The following is a 21,994-nucleotide window of genomic DNA, read 5'->3' on the forward strand; positions in this document are numbered from 1 at the left end:
CTCCAGACCACATGAGAGCGCGCTCCATGCAGGCGCGTCATCAGGCCCGTTCCTTTTAAGGGGGGAAAAAGCAATATCTGTGTTGCGCGAGTTTTGATCCTAAAACAATAAATATCTAAAGAGCGAATTAAATACCGACATGTGACATCAGTGTGTCGAAATTAAGCACACATCACATGTTACACCACACAACCACACAGGCTATATGCACGGAATATTAAAAACCAAACGTTGGGTTCATTTCTCTTTATTGGACCGTTTACTCTGACCGCAAGGTTTTAGAAGGCGCGTTTACTTCCGTATTGAGAATAATCACATGCAATTATGTCGGTAATTATTATCTTGATAACTGAGTGAGAAGTCTAAAGTTAGACTAAACACGAACGGCCCGCAGTTGGTCTGCAGGCACTCTAGGATGACTTCGCCTGTCGGCTTATTTTATTTCACCTTTATTAATGTACGGAGGCCCACTGAAACCAGACCCTCGTTTTTAGTGGTGCCCTGCAATACAATACAAACAACACCTAATAAAACACGTCAAAACATTTTAAGGTCCGAGACCCGGCAGCTGCACAGCACGCGCCCACCTAAAAGCAGATAGAATAGTAGGTGTAGGCTCAAGACAATTATAAGTATATTATATTCGAGTTCGACACTTAAGGGTCTCTCCGCGGGAGAGCGCGCGTGTGTGGAGATTTTTTATGCTATCGAAGTGTGGCACATTCCACAAGATCCAAGTAGTCTATGTGTGCACTCGAGAGTTCCGGTGCCAACTATCTCTTCATAATCAGCACCAGACGATTTCTGCAATTAAAGCGTTCTATAATACACTTTATAATTGTCACAGTTTCAGAGTTGTTTAGCCACACGGTAGAGTATGACACTGGAGATGTGAAGGGGAACAGGTGTGTTGGTGTGTGTGTGTTTGACTCTAGATCCAGAGTACTGGTGACGAGGAGTGGGAGGTTCCTGGTGAGTAACCTTGACCTGCCAGATGGAGAATTCAAGTTTCCCAAACTCACCCCACCCCCTCCCTCTCTCCTTCAGCCCCTGAGCCCCAACCCTTTGTTTCTTTCCATCTCGCTTCATCTCCTCTCGTTCCCTCTGCCTTTCTGAAGCTAGGGACAGGCTGGTTCTACATCAATGAACAGCACATGATTTTGGTGTAACCCCTACCAAGCGTGAGTGCACACACACACTCACACACACTGACTAACGCACACTTAGAATGCAGGAGGTGTGTGTGGGCATGTACACATGCAGGATCATGTATGAAGATGTTAACGGTTGAACTCAAACAGCCCGTGTGTGTCACACATGTTGAGCAGGTGTGTTAATTTTGGTTCATACTGTCCAGGAACTGTGAGGTGAAGGACAGTTTACCTCAAGCCTGGTTTATGCTTCAATGTCAAACACGTCTGTGTAGGGTCCACGGGCGTCGCAGAGAGCGGCACAGGGCTGCACAGCTAAAACAAGGTATCCCCTGTGGGACTTGAGAGTGATGGGGAGTGGGGCTATGGACTTACTTAACTCCTCTCTTACAACAACTCCAATATGAACAAAGCAAGACCTCTCTCCCTCAACACACACACGTGAATTTGAGGATTGAGGAAGAGCAGAGGTCTAATTTATTTATCTTCTGTTATGACGCCTGTTCTGAGCTTTGAGTTGATATGTGTGTGAATCTAAAGACTCATGCTGCCCTGAACGTTTCAACCATCTGTTATTGTTTTCTCCTCTCTCTGTGTCTAGCATCCAATAAAAACACGCAGACAGATATCCCCTTTCCTGCAACACACCCACACACACACAACCACAGTGATCTAATGACACTGTCCAGAGAAAATCTGCCCACCCTCCCCTGCTTTCCAGTTACGCTTTGATTTAAATACCTCAGTTTGTGCATCTCATAATGTTGAAGAGGCCCAACTCCACCTTCACCAAGCTCCACATGTTGATAGACTGACTTCTGCTGTTAGTTCAAAACCCGTCTTTGTGATCCACTACGCACCGACCACTGTCGGCCAGACTGTATTAGACAATCACTGATCATATCCTGTCTCCATTAGGCATTTCCATTAGACACAGCCCTGCATTATGACTACGGTCTCCATACACAAATACACACAATCCAGGTAACGCACAGTCAGACTCAGTATGTGTGCGTCTGGATGAGACGACTGATGGATGCAGCCAACTAGCTAGTGTTAATTTCAACACTGAAGGTGAACTGTGATGTTTATAGTTTCTCTCTTCCTCACTTACGCACGCGCACGCACGCACGCACGCACGCACGCACGCGCGCTGCGCGCACACACACACACACACACACACACACACACACACACACACACACACACACACACACACACACACACACACACACACACACACACACACACACACACACACACACACACTAATGACTAAAACAGATACATTCCTTGATCCAGTCCCTTCTTGTTAAGCCTCATATCCAGCTCTACGATGCCGGCATGATTGGAGTGACTTATATAAACTCCAAGAAAAAAACTGAAGCGTGTGAAGAAAAAAACATGTTTTATTTCTTAACGTCATAACTGTGGAAATAAATACAGGAGTATTCCGTCGAAATGTGTAAAAGATAACACACCACCTTGACCAAACCTGGCCCGGGGTCTACTTCCGGGTCAAACACCAAAAAGACGGTGAGACACTTCCTGCTAGCTGCTCCGCCTCCAAAGACTGAGGAGTGGTCCCTTGAAGCTGTAAACAGCAGGTAGATTTTGTAGAAGTGTGGTAGTGTGTTAACAGGCTGTATGTGTATGTGTTTCATGCAAAAAGGCTTTGGTCATTATTCTCTAGAACAGTCACAGCTGGAGTGACAAAAATGTACAGTGTTGGTTTTCAAGTCACTGGGGATGACGTTGGGTGGAAGGCAGGACAGTTCCAGAGACGCTGGCCAGGCCAGATGTCGTACCAGTGGGCCATCAGAACCCAGAGTCCCAGCAGAACACGCCCCTAGCCGAGACATCCATTCTGCTGAGTCATCCAGTTCTTACATCACACCACTTAACATCTTGTGTGTCGATTTACAAGCTGTGTACAACAGACCATAGAACAAACAGTAAACGTGTGTGGATCCAAAGTGTGTTTGTGTGTGTGTGGGGGGACTGTCTCATGTGTGTGTCTCAGTCTCTGGGACCTTCTGACCTCTAGTGTCAGACTGAAGGTTGGTTGGTTGGGGGGGGGGGGAGGCTGTCCTTACATTCATACTCATACACACACACACACACGGCCGGGCTAGTTGAGTGATGGGGAGCGCTCGGTGGTCCACAGCAGCTCCACGTAGGGCCACTTGGTCTGCAGGCAGCGCTTGACTGGGGTGTCGTCTGTACGAACCATCTGGTCCTCAAAACCTAGAACCAGGGCTGTCCCCTCCACGTACTCCACCTGAGGAAACACACACAATCAGAACAGAGGTATCACATAGACCAGTCAAGTGCAGAAAGTATACCCGTGAGCATGTCGCCATGGTAACCGAGACCCAATCGGAACCAGGCCCGGCTCCGTTAAATAAACAGTACTTCCAGCTTCAGTTGTGTGTGAGAGGGAGAAGGTTGGCAGGCGTCACCTCTATCAATCACACACTTCCTCTGGGGGGCAGAGTTGAGACGCACACATAGGCAAACACAGGTACACACACACACACTCACACAGACAGACAGTACATACACAAATACAGAGGTAAAGCACAAAAAAACAGAGGTATAGTACACAAACACAGGTATTCACACCAGGGATGGAAATTAGCACCCGCCACCAGCCAAATGCGGGTGATTTTGTGTTGTGGCGGGTAAACTCGCTTCACCTACCGGCCACCGTGGCGGGTAAATACAATTATTACAAGGCTGTTATTAATGCTGTAGAATGCCCCATTCACTTGAATGGGGCTTCCCAATGTTCTGCGGTCAATTATTTTTCAATAACAGACCGTTGCTATGTATAACTGACCGCTGTCAAGAGAAGTGGTCTTTTTGCCTCGGATTCACGTCTTTCGTAGCACTCCGCAAGTAGTCCGGTAACTTTTCAACTCCAGCGTACTCCGTTGCTTAGCGACGTCAGCTGATTTGAAGCCTAAAGAATGTTCAACGTCTATGAAGTTCAATGTCTTTGGTGAACTATTTCTCTGCTGATCAACACTACGAATGGTAACATATCAATTGTAATAAGACACACTATGTCAATTTTTTTTTTTTGGCAAGTAGCCGTGTAAGAAGCGGGATAATGTATAGAACGCCGTTGTCATTATCGGGAAAATAAAGCCCCTTCAGAGCGAAGCTACACCCCTCCGCTTCAGGGTGCTGTTCGCCCTGTCGTGGAAGAAGAACGCTCAGGAAAGCACCTCTGAAACTTCAGAATCTGATTCTGATGAGCAGGAGTAAACTGTACTGGGAGTGGGGAGGATGGGTGGAGGAATTTTAGTTTGTTGTTTAATCTGCCCTACTCATTTAATGAAATGTATATCAGTTCGTGGTTTGTGTATGTATAAAAGAGAAAGTGTCAGTGTTTCATTGAGACTGAGATTAAATAAGTAAAATAAGTAAAAAATAATTAAATAATACTGCTTAAGTATTGTAGATCTTGTAGTATTAATTTTCACATGCAGTTACACATTGTCGGTTAAAAACAATAAAGTGGCTGGTAAAAACATTGAGTGGCTGGTAGATTTTGAAATCCACCAGCCACAGTGGCCGGTGGACAAAAAATTTAATTTCCATCCCTGATTCACACACAAAGGTGCAGTACACATGCGCGCGCACACCAACACAGATACACACACACAAATTACGGTACAGAACACAAACACACACACTCAGGTCTTGAGGAAAAGGGTCAGTGCAGAGCGCTGTCAGCAGGTCTGATATTCCCATCAGGAATATGAGACTGGGAATGCCATCACAAACCTACAGGCGCCATATAGACTGTGTGTGTGTGTCCTGTACCTGTGTGTGTGAGATGTCATTCATCCATTTAAAGGGAGTCCTTTGGAGAAAGGTAAGGTTTTACAGACTACACAGTCTGGACAGACTGATATTGATGATGATATTACTTAGTACCAGTCTGCCAAACACACCTTCGGGTATGACCCCAGGCTCTCGCGCATGCACGCACAAAGGGTTGGGGCACGCAGTAGCTGTGTTAGCTACAGCTACTGCTTATTCTGGAAAGATGTCTGTATCTATGTAGTGTACCTCTCTGTGTGTGTGTGTGTGTGTGTATATGTGTGTGTCTCTGTATACATGTGTATGTGTCTCTGTATCTGTGTGTACCTCTGTATCTATGTGCGTGTCTCACCCTCTCATTGTGGTTGGACTGCTTCAGTCCATTGTAGTGGTAGACAGGAAACGAGTCTGGGATTCCTGAGTCCTGAAACACACACAGGGCAGCGTTAGAACAAGAAACAAGCAGTGTGTGTGCGTATGTGCAAACTTGCTTTGGCAACCCACGGACTGAGATGAAGGCAGAGAGAAATGGAGGAGAGAAACCGACAGAGCAGAGGGGGGGAGCAGAGAACATTCTCCAGCCGACAGATAAACCAGCATGTTGTACCACTGCCTAAAACCCTCGCTCCAATCCAGTGTGTGTGTGTGTGTGTGTGTGTGTGTGTGTGTGTGAGAGAGAAAGAGGCTCCATGTACATGTTTGAGAGCTTAACCCCAATCTCACAGAACAGCCATGATGCTGAGCCAAAACACTTCCCCTTTTCCTCAGCTGGAAGATACAGAGGCTAATAGTGTGTGTGGCGGCGTGTGTGTGCATGCATACATAATGTATGTGTATGCCTGCATGTATGAAACCTTAACCCCAACACAATCCCACATGTGTGTGTGCGGGTGAGTGTGGTATGTTTGTGTACAGTACATGAGTGTGTGAGAGAGGGAGAGTGTGTCCAGTTGGCTAATGGCAGTATAATTTCTCTGTGGCCAAGGACCATTCCTCTGGGAGTCTCTAAAGCCCTGATCACTTTAACACACTTTCCTCTCTACCCCCCTCTCTCTCTCCCCATGGTCACTCAGGAGCCACTCTGCCCCTGTCTGTGCTCCCCCCCCCCCCACCACACACACACACGCACACACACACACACAGCTGTGTCACTGCAATTTGTATCTTTCATGAAAAACAACGGTCTCTCAGCATGTGTGTGTGCGCCAAGTGTGTCGACATGTATGTGTGTGGAATGGATGAACATCGGTATGTGCTGACTGGTTGCAGCCTCAGTGATGGAATACATCTGTGATGACCTCACGCACCAAACAACGGTCGCCATGATGAGCCGCGCACAGTTACCTGATCAGGGAAGAACTCGAGGAGGAACGGGCCCAGGAGGATGACTCCCAACCCCTCAGGGTCCAGCTTACTCTTCATCAGGCTCACGCTGGCGAGAGACAGAAGTGGAAAGTGTAGAAAGAAAAGAGAGAAATTTACAGAGAAAGGGTCAGAATTCGGTCTCGTAAATTTTAATGTGAGAGGTTGTGTATGAAAACCAAACCGTGGAGTCATTTACGAGACCAAACTGTGACGCGAGGGTATGGCGTGCGCCAGTGTGTGTTTGTGTGTTCAGAAATAGTTGTGCGATACTAAATATACCTCTCAAGACAGACATTCCTGTGTGTTAGCTCTGTAATATTATTATTATTCCTACAAGATAAAAGCAGACACAGATTTGCCTTTTAAGGCAGAAAAGAGAGGAACGACTTATTTTCAGACACTGGGACTGATAACCCTGTAGCTCTGTCTGTGTTTCTGTGTTAGTGAGAGGGAGTGTGATTTAGTAGTAGTGTTAGTGTGAAGTTAAGCTATTAGCTGGTTGTAACAGTGTTTAGCTTGGTTTGGCTGATGATGTTAGCTTGGCTGCTTCCAACTTCCTCTGAGCTAACCAAGATAATATAGAAATCCAAAAAATTTGAACAATTGGGCGGATAAGACTAGAATGGCATGGGCTGGACAAAGGTGGACTAGACTAGGGAGACCTGGGCAGGACTACAGTGGACTAGACTAGAATGGGCTGGACTAGGGTGGTCTGGACAATACTAGGGTGGACTAGACTAGAGTGGTCTGGGCTGGGAATGTCTAAAATAGACAGGGCTTGTCTAAGCTAGACTGGGCTTTGCTGGGCTGGTCTAGGCTAGACTGGTCTAGGCTAGACTGGGCTGGTCTAAGATACAATTTGCTGGTCTAGGCTAGTGGGCTGGGATAATTTAGACTGGGCTGTGCAGGACCCTTGCCACGTGTGCCTGGCTGGGTTGAGATCAACCAGCCATCTGGACCTGGGGTCTGGAGAGCAGCTTTACATCCCCGCCAGGCCTGGTTTCTGGGCCACGCTAACGCTAGCTGTGCTAGTGGCACAGCGGCGGCGAGATAAAACAGGCTTCTATTTGAAGCTTTAGGGTGTTTCCTCCCTCTCTCCTTCCTGCTCTCTCTCCCTCTCCTTCCTGCTCTCTCTACCGCTCGCTCTTCCTGCTCCTCCAGGAGGTTCTATCATTCTTTATGAGCCGGCAGTGAAACATGAGCTGTGTCCACTGACCTGGGCCTACACACTGCCACTTACAGGTGCTAAGCACACACACGTACACAAACGTACAAGTATACACACAACATGCAAGTTTACACACACACACACTAAATTGTACACAGAACGTACACACAAATGAAGTTCAAACACAAACACACTTACTAGTCGGGCTCAGAGACAAGGTCAAGGGCCTTCATGACATCTTCCAGCATAGAGTCAGGTACGAAGCCATTATCTGGAGACAGAGAGGACAGATAAGAGGAGAAAGAAGGAAGAGGAATACAGAGAAAAGAGAGGAGGAGACAGGAGGAAAGGAGAGGGGGGAGAAGGAGAGAGAGAGGGGGAAACAGAAGGGAGAGAAAAGGAGTAATGTAGAGTGGAGAAAGACATGAGACATAAGAAGGAGAGGAGAGAGAAAAGGGAAGAATTCAGAGGGAGTAGAAGAGGATAAAAGGGAGGCAGAGAGGACAGAAGAAGAGAGGAACATGAAAGGAGGTCCCAATGACACGGAGGTGAAGCCTTCACCTACACACATGCAGGAGGCACCCTGTTTAACCTACGCTGCTCCGGACACACACACAGACCTTGTCCCCTCTTCTCTCTCTGACCTACATTCCACAGCCATGATGAGCACTCTACCTGCGCACACCACATTTAAGCACTACCACGTGTGTGTGTACACACTCATGTCTTACCTGTCATGTTTAAATGCTAACACATGAGTGTGTCGATGCCTTCAGTACAGTTATGTGCAGCTCCCACAACAACATACCCTGAGTCACAGTGTCACCCCGTTCAGGTTACACACATACAAGGACAGCAAGAGAATGGGGAACATGTTCAAGGAGTGTGTGTGTTTATGCATGTGTGTGTTTGTTTGCTCTGGCGCCACTCTTCTATCACACAGTGAGCTATGCTGACTCTACATGCGACAAAGACAGATTTATAGGCCTTTTACTCGGCACTCACTTGTGTGTGTGTGTGTGTGTGAAAAGCATCCATATGGCTTGCAGAATGTCCGGCACCAGCAGAAGTGTATCAAAGCCAGAGAGAGGAAGAGAGACAGATGGGGAGAGAAAGAGAGAGGGGCGGGGGGAGACAGTGGGAAAGGGATAGAGGGAGAGATATGGGTGAGAGAGAGACAGAGGAAGATAGGGAGAAAGAGACAAAGGGAGATTCAGGGGGGAGAGTCCACCCTTGTTCTCTGGTCTAAATGGCCTAGAATGTTTTGTTTACATAATATTGATGCAGAGGCAACTGGTTCTGACAAGACTGCTCTCAGCTGGTAAGCTTTGCCTCACAGGACCACGCATAGCTGGACACACTCTTATTGTCACACACACACACACACTATGAAACAGATTGTTCTTATGAAGAGGAATGTTGTTTACTTCAGAAACACAAAACACTTCCAAGTCCTCTTTGAAGACACTAACACACACACAGTTATGACTACAGTGATCGTATCTGTGATTGCTGACTGCACACATGCATTCAAGCGCACACACGCGCATACACACAAATACTTCATACTCATAATCTGCAGAATAGCGATCAACCATACCATGACTCGTGTGTGACCCCAATCTCTCCATCTCTCCCCACCTCACCCATCTCTCCATCTTGAAGCTCCCATTTCTCCATCTCTAACCCCCCCATCTCTCACCCTTTCTATACCTCTCTCTACTTCCATTATTTTTCTGTCTCTCTCTCTATAGCAATGGAAAGTGATTAGAGCACAGATGTTCTTAAAAGCTTCAGACCCACACCCCCCCTTCCAATGTCTTACTCTCTCTCTACCCATTTTGTTCTCTCACTCCTCCCTTCCTCTCTCCTCTTCCCTCTTTCACACCCCCCCAACCCTGTCTCCCTCTTTAGTGTTAACAGAGGCCTAAGAGAGGCCAATCTCTTCTTACCATAACTCACTCTTTGTGAAATGCTTCTCTTCTGTCTATCATTCCATTTTTGCACCTCTCTTAGCCTTTCCCCCAGTCACCCCATCCAAAAGAGGAGGAGGAGGAAGAGGAGGTTGACTCAGCTGTGTGTGTGTGTATATGGGAGGAGGGGGGTTCAACAACAACAACCACAGTGGCGGCGGCAGAGATGAGAAGTGAGAGGACCCCCAGTCCTACAAGCACAGAGCTGGAGAGGAGGATGGGGGTTTAGAGGGAGAGTAGAGAGGAGAAGAAGAGGACAGGGGAGGAGAGATAGGAAAGGAGGATGTGGGAAGGAATCAGAGGAGAGAGTAGGAGAGTGGAGATGAGAATGAAAGGAGAGGGTATGAGAGGAGGATGGGGGGGGGGGTAAGAATGAGAGGAGACAGTAGTAGAGGATGATGGGTGGTGAGACTAAGAAAAGGAGGATAGGATGGGGGGTATTGGAAGCACCTGCTCTTCCAGGACGGAGAGAAGGGAAGAGACGACTAGACCAGGATATTTTTCTGAGAGAGCATGTGTGTCTGGGTGTGTGTGTGTCATCATCGGTTAGGATTGAGTTGCATAGATCAAATATTTGGGTTGGGGGATGAGGCCCATCTAAACATGACTAATGTCATTATGGTCTTTAACAGTATGGTTACCTTCAGGGTCAAAGGTCTGGAACACTCTCCTGGCTTGCTCTGAGGCTGACTCTGGGTCCACCAGGGATATCTCCTGGAGAGGGGTATAGAGAGAGAGATAGAGGATAAATGTATATAGATAACAAATATAAAGGATTCAGAAATGGTTTACTTATTTGGGAACAAAAGTAACTGTTTTGCAGCAAATTATGTTGCAACCTGCATATTTTTTTAATGGGATTTTAGGGCAGCGAGTTTCAATTATGACAACTGGCTCAACCATTTTCCATGTAATGAATTCTCTTATGAACTAAATGTCTAGATGTTTGTGGTGGTAAGACAATTTAACAGAGAACAAATATAATACATTTTTATCAACATAAAATAAGCAATTGATTTACTTAGGAAACGGCAGACAATTGAAGGCTACATAATCATTTGCATGAATGTACCACAGCATTGGCAATTTGTTTAAAATAATGAATAATAGCTTTTTTGATGTGCATAAGTGACTAGAATAGATGATGTGTGAGGTTGAACAAGTACAGTAGCCTATTTCAGAGATGGCAGAGAATTTCAATTGTGATCTCAGAAATATAGGTACCAAAGCCACTGAGAAGAACTGGCATCAGCAGCCGGATCACGGGCACTGCACTATCCATCTATAATTCCAGAAACATGTGTGTGTCACCGACATTATCGCTGTGTGTTGTGTTGATAATATGCATGTGTTGTCCCTTCACTGTGGACTGCTTTGCAACATTGCTTAACCTGAACACTTGGCAGTAAAGCATATTGAATTGAATGAGATGAGGGGGGGGGAGAGAGAGAGAGAGAGTAATGGGGGAATGAGAGAGAGCGGGGGGGCAAGAAAGAAAGAGAACGGAAGGGTGGATGAAGGGGAAAGCGAACTTTCATTAGAAGACAGAAAGAGCTTCTGCACTGAAACTCAAACTCTCCTCCTTTAACTACAAAGATTGAGCAACACTGACTTGGAACATGAAACACACACATGCAGCATGTCTGCTGAAACACACTGTGTGTGTGTGTTAGTGTAATGATTGGGCTCCACAGCCTTATTAACTGATCTGAAGATAAGACGGCATGTTTTCACTCCAAACACACCATCAACCAATCGGATGTCTCTCTCTCTCTCTCTCTCCCTCTCATCACACACACATTCATGTTATAGAATGTTTGTTTGCTGCCTCAGTTTGGTGCAATCTGACTCATAGAAATCAGAAATTGTGATAGTGATTTTCTGTGTCTCCTCTGATTTTCCCTTATTAACGAACCCCCTGAACCCTAACCCCGCAAACTCCTCAGTGGAACAGGACACTTCTAATAGGCTGGGAACATCTCCTTCTCTCCCTCTCTCACATAAAGACACACACTCCCTCAAACACACATGCACACACATACCGCCACACATGCTTGCAGACACACACTTTCACTCAAGCACACACACACACACTGACCACTAAGTGCACAAGGGAAGAGCGGACCCTTCTTCGCTGGACGGAGGCGCGGGGTGTGTTTACGACGGTGGCGTCTTACACAAACACACTCTTATACAAACACACACACCGGGCTGTAGAGCAAATAAAGCCCTGCTCGTCTCCTTCAGCCAGCGTTTATTAAAGAGAGAGCCTGAGATGAGCGGGAAGGGGGGTGGTAAGGTTTCACCAGACATATGACATCCTCAGGGGCCATGAGGGGGGGCATGAAGAGCTGAAGACAACCAGCTGCAAGGTCTTTAGGCTGGCGGGAAGCACACACACTGAATTACACACACATAAACACTAGTTCGCAGACAAGCAAGGACTAAGAAGTGTCGTATCTGTTGAAATCTTAATTTATCATCCACAGATATAGCACTGTATATACAGACACATTTTGCAAGGTTGTGTGTGTGAAGACAGTCTGTCTGGGACAGGGAGGAGAGGTCTGGTTAGTGTGTGACAAAGACATGCTCCTCTAAACGAGAGGGCACGTGGTCATCCAGTCCAGACTCCCCCCAGCAGGACCATCTCTAACCTAGAGACGTGGTTCATCTGTCAGCTCTGGAACGCCAGCCTGACCGCTGTGACCGGAGCTCCCAACTATCACCACCTCCAGCTCTCCGTCCACACACACACCTTCTCTCTCACTCTCACACACACCTCCTTACTTTGTCTCCCCTTTCCTTGTCCTTACTAGTGTTCTTGTCTAATGGAGACTAGGGAGCGTTCCAGCAGAGTCCGACACAGGATATAAGATGATGAGGGTTTATTAGAGCCTTGGGAAAAAGGAACTCTTGGTAAACATCACCGTCACAAGGGGCAACAGGAGGACATGTTAACAATAGGGGCCCATCATATTCTTCAGAAGCATGTCTGAAAACAGGCAGCCCAAACCTGTCATTTTTTAGAACTACCTAACATGACCTAACCTCCACAAACACCATCATCCCACAGCTAATAAGACGACACACACGATGACTCACACACACAACCAAACAGACATATTAGGCATGACGTGTGCGTGTGTATGTGTGTGAAAGACAGGCCATATGAAATGACAGGCCTAGCCAGCTCTCTTTGATCGTTGTTTTATAAGAGGCCTGGGGAAGATGCTGCTGTACCATCCAACTCATACACTCTGTGGGGTGGCGGGGTCTGTGTCAGACTAGTGTTTATTAGCTCTTCTCCCCTGCCAACCTGGGTTTGCTTGTACTGGAACACAGGCCTGCATTCTCTAAATAGACACACACACATGGAAAGGATGCCAAGTCTGTCTGTGCTTGTGTATTATCAAATCAAGAGCAACACATTCCTATCCAACTAAAAAAGCTGTTCTGAAAACATGTTATGCTTTTTTCCTGAGAACAGACAGTTTCCCTGAACAGAAGACTACACACACACACCATAAGAGACCAACATCAGACAGTAAACAACAACATTGTTTCTGAGAAAGAGAGCTCTACACACACACATACACCACCTGGGAGTTCTAACAAGTTTGGGATTAGTCATCACACTTCCCAGATGACACTTCCAGCTGTACGTGTGTATGTACAGTACACCTGGGTTTTGGCAGACTCAAACACAGCTCAGAAGCGTCCATGTGACCTTGAGTGAGATACCAGAGATTTTCCTCTCCTGCTGTTCTAAGACTAGAACATAGCTGGACACACTAGTGTGGCCTTTGGGAACGTCTGCGTGTGTGTGAGAGTATAACGTCCCCAAAGCCCCAGCCTATCTTAGATCCTTAGTCTTATAAACAAATCCAAGCAATTTTCATATAAAATCTCTGTGCGTCTGTGTATGTGTAAGATTGGGGGGGGATTCTCCTCTTTTTTTTTTTATTACCGAAGCCGATGCCCCAGTTTTCTAAGATATTGGTTACTGGCGTCTCTCATACAGAGACAAAGAATATCCCTCCATCACCTGCCTTCTCTCTCTACCGGGTCAACCATGTTTGTTCTTTCCCCTTATATCATCCCTCTCTCCTTTTGTCTTTCTCTTTTCTTCCTCCCTTCATGTCTTGCTCTCTCCTTACCCCTTTTCTCTCCCTCTTTTCTGAGTAGAAGCTTCAGGTGCAGTGTTCTCTTACCCTCCTCTCTTTCTGTTTCTCTCCCTCTCTACTTCCCACTTTCCCCTGGAGCACTGACACAGGTAGGCACTTCAGTCTGGACAGGTGTAGGGTTTCCCTCTGTCTCTCTCTCACCCTCTCTGTCCATTAGGCCACCTCAGGTTCTTTGTCCAGGATGAGTGGGGCTGAGTGGATGATTGTGTGTGTGCATGCAAGTCCGTTTGTGTGTCTCTAGTTAGTGTAGTGTTCACCTTGTTAACCTGTCAGGAAACAGAACACTGTTGTACCTGAGCAGTCTCCCATGGAGAGTGGGTTGTGTGTGTGTATGCATCAAAGCCAGCTACATATGAGACTCTAGCTCTAGAGAAACAATGAAGGCTCTCCTGTTTCTGTGTGTGTATGTGTGTAGGAAAGCAGTGATGGACAGACACACAGGTGATTAATGAGCATGTCATGGATCAGAAGAGCTGAGTCTGAACAGAGAAGCCAGACACCACATATATTCTATAGAGCACTGTGAAAGGGCAGACACACACACAAACACAGCATAAGCATTTCATCCAGGTTGAAAAGCGCTAGACTGATGTGTCAGTGATTATTAATGACTTGCTACTGTATACCTCTTTCACTGCTCTGTGTGTGTGTATGCATGTATGTGGGTGTGTGTGTGTGTGGCTATGGATGGGGACAAACTGTCTCACTAACGGTTAGACACACCCATGAACAAAAGCCACTCTCCAAAGCATATCAGACATGAATCTGTTCTGACATACAGTTTTAGCAACACGAGTATCTGTGTGTGTGTGTGTGTCAGACAGAAGACTGACTCCAGAGGATATTGGGGCTAGAGGTCTTGCTCTTCCTCCCAGTAAATCACTGACCCAGAACTGCTACTGTATACACACACACACACCTCCATAGAGACTGAGCAAGACAGAGGCCTGTGAATCTCATCACTTAAAGAAAGGACAGAGAAACGGGGGGGGTGAGTGGAGGAGAGATGGGACATTTGACCCCAGAGTGGCCTTGTTCCTTCTCATCTCTTTTTAAAAAGCTTCCTCCCTTCCTCCCTCCCTCGAGGAACCTACCGATCTGAGATTACCTGACTGCTGAAGAAATGAGGAGTTCGATCTTTCCTTACTAGCTTTCATCTCTCTCTGGCTTTTGTCACAGGGGCGGACAGCTGCTTTTGAAAAGCCTTTTAACATGGTATCTACTACGAGATAGGATGCCATCTAGTAGCACCTCGCCTCCTCTCCTTACTCAGGGCTTGAAATCAACTTCAAGTTCGGCGCACCAGCAAATATTTCGGAGCACCCACCGAAGATTTCCGTATTATTTCACATTTTGAGTGCGTTAGCTCCCTGTCACGTGACAACGGAGCGCAGTGACAAGAGTAATTGATGGTTAATTTTAACCAATCTAAAATCTGCATTAAAGTTAAGAACATGAAAATGATGTTGAACTGCTTTTGAACGTTGGATAAAACGGTATATCGGTGTATCAGCTCACAACAGGCACATACTGTGCAGCTAATAAGCAAGTTTTTTGTAAAGAAATTTAAACCTGTCGCACCATAACGATTATTTGCAATTTCGGGAGCATATGCGACCAAAATGGTCACAATTTCAAGCCCTGTTACTTCCTCCTATCGCTCTCCTTGTCCCTTTAAGGGTTTTTCTAAGGGACAGGAGGAAGCAGGGTTGTCTAAGCACAAACACACTAGACTATTTTTAAGTAATGGTGAAGACAGGAAGGGGTGGGGAGAGGGCTGTCTGAAGCCTGAGTGTAGGTAGATTAGATAAGACACTAATGCTATTAGAATCTGAAGCTCTAAAAGCCCTTGTCACACACTGATGGTCACACACACACACACACACACACACACACACACACTCCCACACCAATGGTCACTCACACACAATTGGTCACACACACATAATGAAAGGGACTTTGGGGAGAATCCCAGTCAGGCTGGGGTGGGTGCAAGAGAAGGAGACCAGGGCAGGAGGGGATCAGGTTTACTGCTATTGTCCAAGGTGGATTTATACAGACTCCCATCACTGTTGCTTCTAAACAGGGATGTTCTGCTCTCTGAGCCCTGACATGGATGCTGAGAGACCCTCAACCCCCCCCCCCCCCTCCAGAGGGGTAACACACACACCCCTACTCCACTACAAGAGGCCAGAGGGGCTATGGGGGTGTGTGACATGTCACATAGCTCTTTTCCATAATCAGGGTAGCGTCAGCTGCATTAACCCTGTGTGTGTGGGTTTGTGAGTTCCTGAACTCCAGCAGAACAAACGGATCCAGATGGGAACTCTGGGATCACATTCCCCACAGGAAACCATCCACCTGAGGGCACACAGACATGCACACATTCCTGGGAGTAAGGAACCTGATCCTGATTAGCGTTAATGGGTGTGAGAGAGACAGAGCGAGATAGAAAGAGTGTTCATGTCACTAGTGCTCTGAGGGCTAGGGTAATTGACGAGGTCATCAGTGGAAACAATGACGACTACCACACATCACTGGGGTCTGCGTGGTGCACCTTGCGTGCGTGCGGTCAGACAGACCGTCACACTGCCTCTCGTCAGGGTGTCAATGAGGGCGTGGTGCAATGACGGTGCAGGGTAACTGTAGCTCTCGGCTTCTCTGATGACTCATTCTGTGCCGAGGAGAATTGATTATCTCCACCTGAATCTGATGTCTGGCTTTGATACACAAGCTAAAACAACAGATAGGGTTACACACACACAGACACACACACTTGGGGATTCCTATCTCTAGGGGTCAAGGGGTCTCTCTGGTTGAATCAACACCTCCAAAGTAGTGACGTGTGTGTGTGTGTGTGTACACCTTACATGTGGGGGTGTGTGTGTTACATTTCGTCCACCACCTCTCTAGCTGGGCTCTACAGCTTAACTAGCCTGCTATTTCAGCATCCAAATCTCATGTTGTAAGCAAGGAATCTTTTCAGCCTTACATCAAGTGCTCTTAACACAATCACCTCTTCCTCTCTGCTCCAGACTGTGTGTATATGTGTGTGTGTGTGTTCCAATCCCAGGGGAAAACACAGGATCTGTGAAGAACGGAGCAAGGCCAGGCAAACAAATTCTAAAGATAAAAGATGAGAAAAAGAAAAGGCACCAGAGAAAAAAGAAAATGAGAGAGGGAGGGAGCGAGAGCGAGAGAGAGCGAGAGCGAGAGAGAGAGAGAGAGAGAGGGGTTGCATGGACAGATTGTAGTATTGGATTTCAAACTTCAGTTGGCCCCGAGATTGTGCTGATTTTGGGCCCATTGTCCACCAGAACACGGTGTTTCGTGCTGGCTTGCTCCAGCTTCACATGGAACTGCCAAGACACCAGTACTGGCCATATATGACCATTCCTCTGCTCTCTCCTCTAACCCCCCCCCCCCTCTCTGTTACCTGACCTGGGATGTATTAAATCTGTTAAAGCACACATTCCTGCTCCTGCTTTTTCTAACCTACTGCTGGAGAGACTGGCTTATATTACTCACACACACAGGGATGATGGTGTGCACGGATGGGTATTTGTGTGCGTGTGTGTGCATGATGGTCTGAATGTGTGTGTCTGTGTGTATACAAGTCTGTGTGTGTGTGTGTGTGTGTGTGTGTGTGTGTGTGTGTGTGTGTGTGTGTGTGAGCGTGCATGTTCGGGTGTATCTAACTTACCTTGGCGAAGAACACAGAGAGATGAGTCTCACTGCCAAGTATCCAAATAGGGAACTTTGGAGACTTCAGGAACGCACCAACCTGGAATACACACACACAAGTCAGAGTTCACAACCACAAGGATTACTGTTTCCAACAGAGGCCTATTCAAATCTTACTATGAGTACTATCCAACTGTGTGCTAGACTCTTAGCTAACTGGCCCCAGCAGAGTGGGTCAGGTGAAGCTGCCTCTAACCACAGCCCAACAACACTGTCAGTCTTCTGGTCAGGCCTCCATCTCCATCACGTCAAGTGCCGGAGTCTAGAACACAGCACAGTTCCACGGTTGACAGTTGCTAACCGTTGTCTTAGCCACGTTTTTCAACTTTCTGTACAGATCTAATCTGTCCTGCACACACAGAGACACAGAGAGACAGCGAGACTGGCATGAAGTTGTCTGGGAGGTTGGGGTGTTTTCACATGGGGGCTCCCATAGTGGTTTGTGCTATTCATATCGTAAAATCCACTGGGCCTACAAGCCCCAGAAAATGTGAGTATGTCATTGTGTGTATGAGTTTGTGTGTGTATTTGTGGAGGTGATTCTCTCACAGCCAATTAATTGGTCTGTCTTACATGCTGTCACTCATGACCTGTAAACAAGAATTCACTAAAAACCACAAATTGACGAGAAACAGACCAGCCTCTTGGGGGTCAGTGAGTGAGAGAGAGGGTGAATGAATGTGTGTGTGTGTGTGTGAGAAGGTGAAGGAGTGTGTGTGCTCCTACCTTACAGTAGCGTAGTGACTCCATAAGCGTGAGGAAGCCTACTGACGCCTGGTTGTGGATACCATGCAACTCTGAGAAAAAACAGTCAGCCAAACAGTTACGGTCGTCCAAACAACGCTGAAGACTACTTGGAAACCGAACTGCACTTGAGACTGGGAATCAAAGTGGACCAACACTGCCCTCTGGGGGTGATATGTAGAACGCATGTTTTTTGTGCCCTTGCCTGAATGAGTGAGTGTGTGTGTGTGTGTGGGTTGTGTGTGTGCAACAGCAGAGGATGTGTCTGTAGGGCAGGTGACAAGAGCTTTGTTTGATCCCGTTCTTATGATGTGCCACCAGATAGCAGCCATAACTACTGTTAGGCTTGGTGTGTGAGAGATGATAAAGCTGAGGACTTACTCATCCCAGAACACTCTCTGTCTCCATCCCATACATTAGACACAGCATGGCCCGTTATGAGGAGGTTGACTAGACTCTGACTGCAGGCGGGGAGACAGAGAAAAAGAGCTATAGAATAAGACTTTTATCACTGTGGATGGACCAAACTTCTTAACTCTCAAATCTCTCTCTCAATTGTAGGTGAGATGATAATAACAATAACACTATGGCGGAGGTATTGTTATTTTTCACTGTTCCCGGTAGCTGAGATGTGGTTATTTTGTTGTGCCTATTAAATACAGACAATTGCTTGACTCTGACCCCTAACTATGCTCTTCTGACAAGATTTCAGCTTCACCGCCCTGGGAGCTAAGACTGGATTGCTGTGGAACAGAGTACCTGCCGTGGCCGTACACTGGGTCTATCAGAGGCTCTGCCGTGTCCTGAATCTCATTCTTTATGTTCTCTATGCCCTGGAGGGACAGACAGAGGGAGTGGAAGGGGAAGAGAAAGAAAGAGGAAAATTGAGAAAGGAAACAGAAATAAATATGGAGAGAGAAGTATATACCGTCATGACTTCATTTTCATTATTTTTTCTTTTTGTTAAGAGTTATCTCCAAAGCATCCTTTGAACCCACATCTGAAGCTGGACGTGTCTTACCTTGGTGAGGATGACAGAGTAGAGAAACAACAGGACTCCACAGCGCCCCCTCCAGGTTTGTGAGAGGGACAGTATCTCCTCTCTCAGCTCTGCCACAGAGCTGACCGTCCGCTTACTGCAAGAGACGCAGAGGAGAGATCAGCCACCCAGTCAGCGTATTTAGTTGGAAAAGATAGCTACTGGTGTTGAACTACATACATGTCAAATTAAGAGGCCTAGAAAACTGCCGTCTTTGAATAGATAGTAATCTGGTTGTGTTGATGTAATCCTTGGCAGCTTTAGTAAACAATGAGTCAGCAGGGGACCGCGTTTTCTGCAGCCACAGTCTATATGCTTGACTGCTTGATAAAACTCCAATATGCCTCTGGCACCGGAAGCTCAGCTGTGGTTCATTAGGTGTGTGTGTGTGTTTCAGGTTTCAGTTTATAGCTGGTAGTGAGAAATGTGTCCTTCCTCAAGTCAATGTCCTGAGTCAGGGGTTTGTGAGGGCCGGAGAAGGAGCCAAATCACTTTCACCTTCTCCATTCTTATTCGTGTCTCCCTTTCTCTCTCTTACACACACACACACAAACCAATCCCATTTCTACATACACTACAGCTCCAGACTTCAAGCAGAAATCTAGGCACTGAGGTGAAAAAGATGGACAAACTACCCTCAAGCCTTAATCAGTGTGGGAGTGGGAGGAGAAGTTAAGATAAACCAGACACTTACTGGAGGATGCTGTGAAATCGCTCAAAGCCAAGATCCTCTGCAGCCAAAGCAGCTAAGCACAGGAGGACACACACGCACACACACACGTCAGTAACACAACACTGATTATGTATGCATGCCACTCTAGAGTAAGAGCTTGGGCACCACCTCACACTGCCATACAAGTTAGGGTCAGCTACTCCATCCCAACACGACAACACAGTTAATATCCACATCAAATTTAGTGAGTATGTCTGAGCTTGATAGACTGGTAAAACGTGATGTGTGAGTGTAGATAATTTGTGATCATGTGTGAGTCTGTTTCTATGTTAAATTCAGTGACTCACTGGGTAGTTGATCTTGCTGTGGCTGGCTGCTCTCAGGCTTTGATGTCTCCTGAGAGGTGTGTGTTTCTGTGTGAGTGTGTGTGCTGGTGTGGGGGCCCTGTCCCTTGGCCCAGGACACCAGACAGTAGCTGACGGAGGGGGTGGAGCAGGCTGACTCCAGGATCTCACTCAGGGTGGAGCACAGGGTTGCTCTCTGCTCTTCTTCTGTAGTAGATGAACAGACAAAAAGACAAGCACAATAAATTAGACATGCTAAAGTCTAAAACCTACAGACTTATTGTAGCCTTACATGGCCTATAACATCCACTGACAAATGTGGTGTTTTGAAGGTGCCTCTTCAAAACACTCTGTTCTGGTTACATTATGGCGATGGATGAAGGCAGAGGCTTAGCGGTGAACACCAACCTGTGAGGCGTCTCCAGTTGGAACTATCACGATTAAACAGGATAGTCTTCAAGAGGAAGGCCTGAAAGAAGCACAAACTTAGGATGTAGCCTACAACTCTGTCCCACCACTGGTCATGGACCCGTATGAGTCTGACACAATATGAGCCTTTCTGAGCACTAAGCTCATCTGTTGCACCCACTTGGAGAATGCATTGTTTTCTCTCCACTAAACTTTGTATGAGTGTGTGTCTGTGGCCTACCTGAACAGGGGCAAGGACAGCACATGGTCCTCCTTCAAACTGCTCCAGGGCTGAGGGCTCATTCTCACTGAAGGCAAACCCTGGAACACATTGACAAAAATCAAGGCAACGAGTCAAAATGGTGAATAATTCGGGGGCCACGACTCAGTATGGCAGCCTCAAAGCAGTTTCCTTACAGATGAGAACAGTCACGGGGGGAAGGCTGCTAACCTTGAGTCCATCTCCGAAATAGAGAACCAGACACTCCGCCACTGGAAGGTCTCCCCCAGACTAAATCCACCACTTCTTTGTTGAACTCCGACATGTCAACTTGAATGAATTGCACTCAGGTCCAACGATCAGTATTCCCAAAACGGGACTACAAGCAAGTTATACTGTTGTAGCAAGCTAGCTGTGTTTATTCTTCGTTCTTCTCGGGATTGAAATTCCAGTTCTCTCGGCAGGCAGAGCCGGTGGCATTGGCCACAGTAGAACACCGGGGCGAGGCAGTCTTGCCTTATTAGCCAGCAACAGACAGATACAGGAGAGGTGCATCAACGTTGGTATTGGCACTGGACTGGATAGATGAGCAAAACAGTCTTGGTAATTTAACAAGTAGACAAATAACGTTCCCAGAGTCCAGATCGGGCCCACTTGGGTCCACCGTTAGCTGACTCAGCTCTATATATAGCTAGTTAGTTGGTAGCATATTGGATATCCCTAGTTAGCCGATATTTGTCGAGCTATGTTGTAAACGCAGGCAGTGAAAACAATTCAACTAAATTATATAGCTAACGTTACGTTGACGCTACTTGTTAGCCTGGGTAGCAAACATTAGCTAGCCTAGCAACGCAATAGCTGTCTAGCTCTAACTAGCTAACGCGGAAACCTCCTACCGCTTCGACGGTCAAAGACTAAGCACAATGACTCCCGTTAACTTCCACAGCAAAAATGTTGCTGGTGCAAAATCATTAATATTGTATCCACAATTATTCTTGATAACAAATTCCTAGCATCAACGTCTGTGTGTCATTCGTTTATTTACTACACAGCTGTAAAAATGTGCGTCTTTGACGTTAGCATACGTAACTGCAGATTGGTCTAATTTTGGAACATTCACTCTGCGTCAAGGGGCACAGCTTCA

General features: G+C 46.7%; 1 protein-coding gene across 1 annotated transcript; it reads right to left on the minus strand.

Annotated features, from left to right (window-relative positions):
- Positions 1–2,539: 2,539 nt before the first annotated feature.
- On the minus strand, positions 2,540–21,926 carry mindy3 (MINDY lysine 48 deubiquitinase 3). Its single transcript, XM_062466839.1, has 15 exons — positions 21,082–21,926; positions 20,872–20,951; positions 20,631–20,691; positions 20,226–20,429; positions 19,900–19,951; positions 19,188–19,302; positions 18,926–18,999; positions 18,548–18,627; positions 18,149–18,219; positions 17,382–17,462; positions 10,133–10,205; positions 7,717–7,789; positions 6,330–6,417; positions 5,338–5,409; positions 2,540–3,432 (listed from the first exon to the last, which is right to left on the minus strand). Exons 1-15 carry the CDS (start codon positions 21,173–21,175, stop codon positions 3,283–3,285), a joined length of 1,368 nt encoding a protein of 455 aa, XP_062322823.1. The 5' UTR covers positions 21,176–21,926; the 3' UTR covers positions 2,540–3,282.
- Between the last annotated feature and the right edge of the window lie 68 nt (positions 21,927–21,994).

Source organism: Osmerus eperlanus, chromosome 7 (genome assembly GCF_963692335.1).
Source record: "Osmerus eperlanus chromosome 7, fOsmEpe2.1, whole genome shotgun sequence".
NCBI classification, from domain to species: domain Eukaryota; kingdom Metazoa; phylum Chordata; class Actinopteri; order Osmeriformes; family Osmeridae; genus Osmerus; species Osmerus eperlanus.

Coding starts and splice junctions, on each gene's coding strand:
- mindy3 (XM_062466839.1), bottom strand. CDS start 21,175: ATGTCGGAGTTCAACAAAGAAGTGGTGGATTTAGTCTGGGGGAGACCT. Junction 19,303..19,899: donor CGATTTCACAGCATCCTCCA/GTAAGTGTCTGG, acceptor CGTCTCTTGCAG/TAAGCGGACGGTCAGCTCTG. Junction 18,628..18,925: donor CCAGTGTACGGCCACGGCAG/GTACTCTGTTCC, acceptor CCCCGCCTGCAG/TCAGAGTCTAGTCAACCTCC.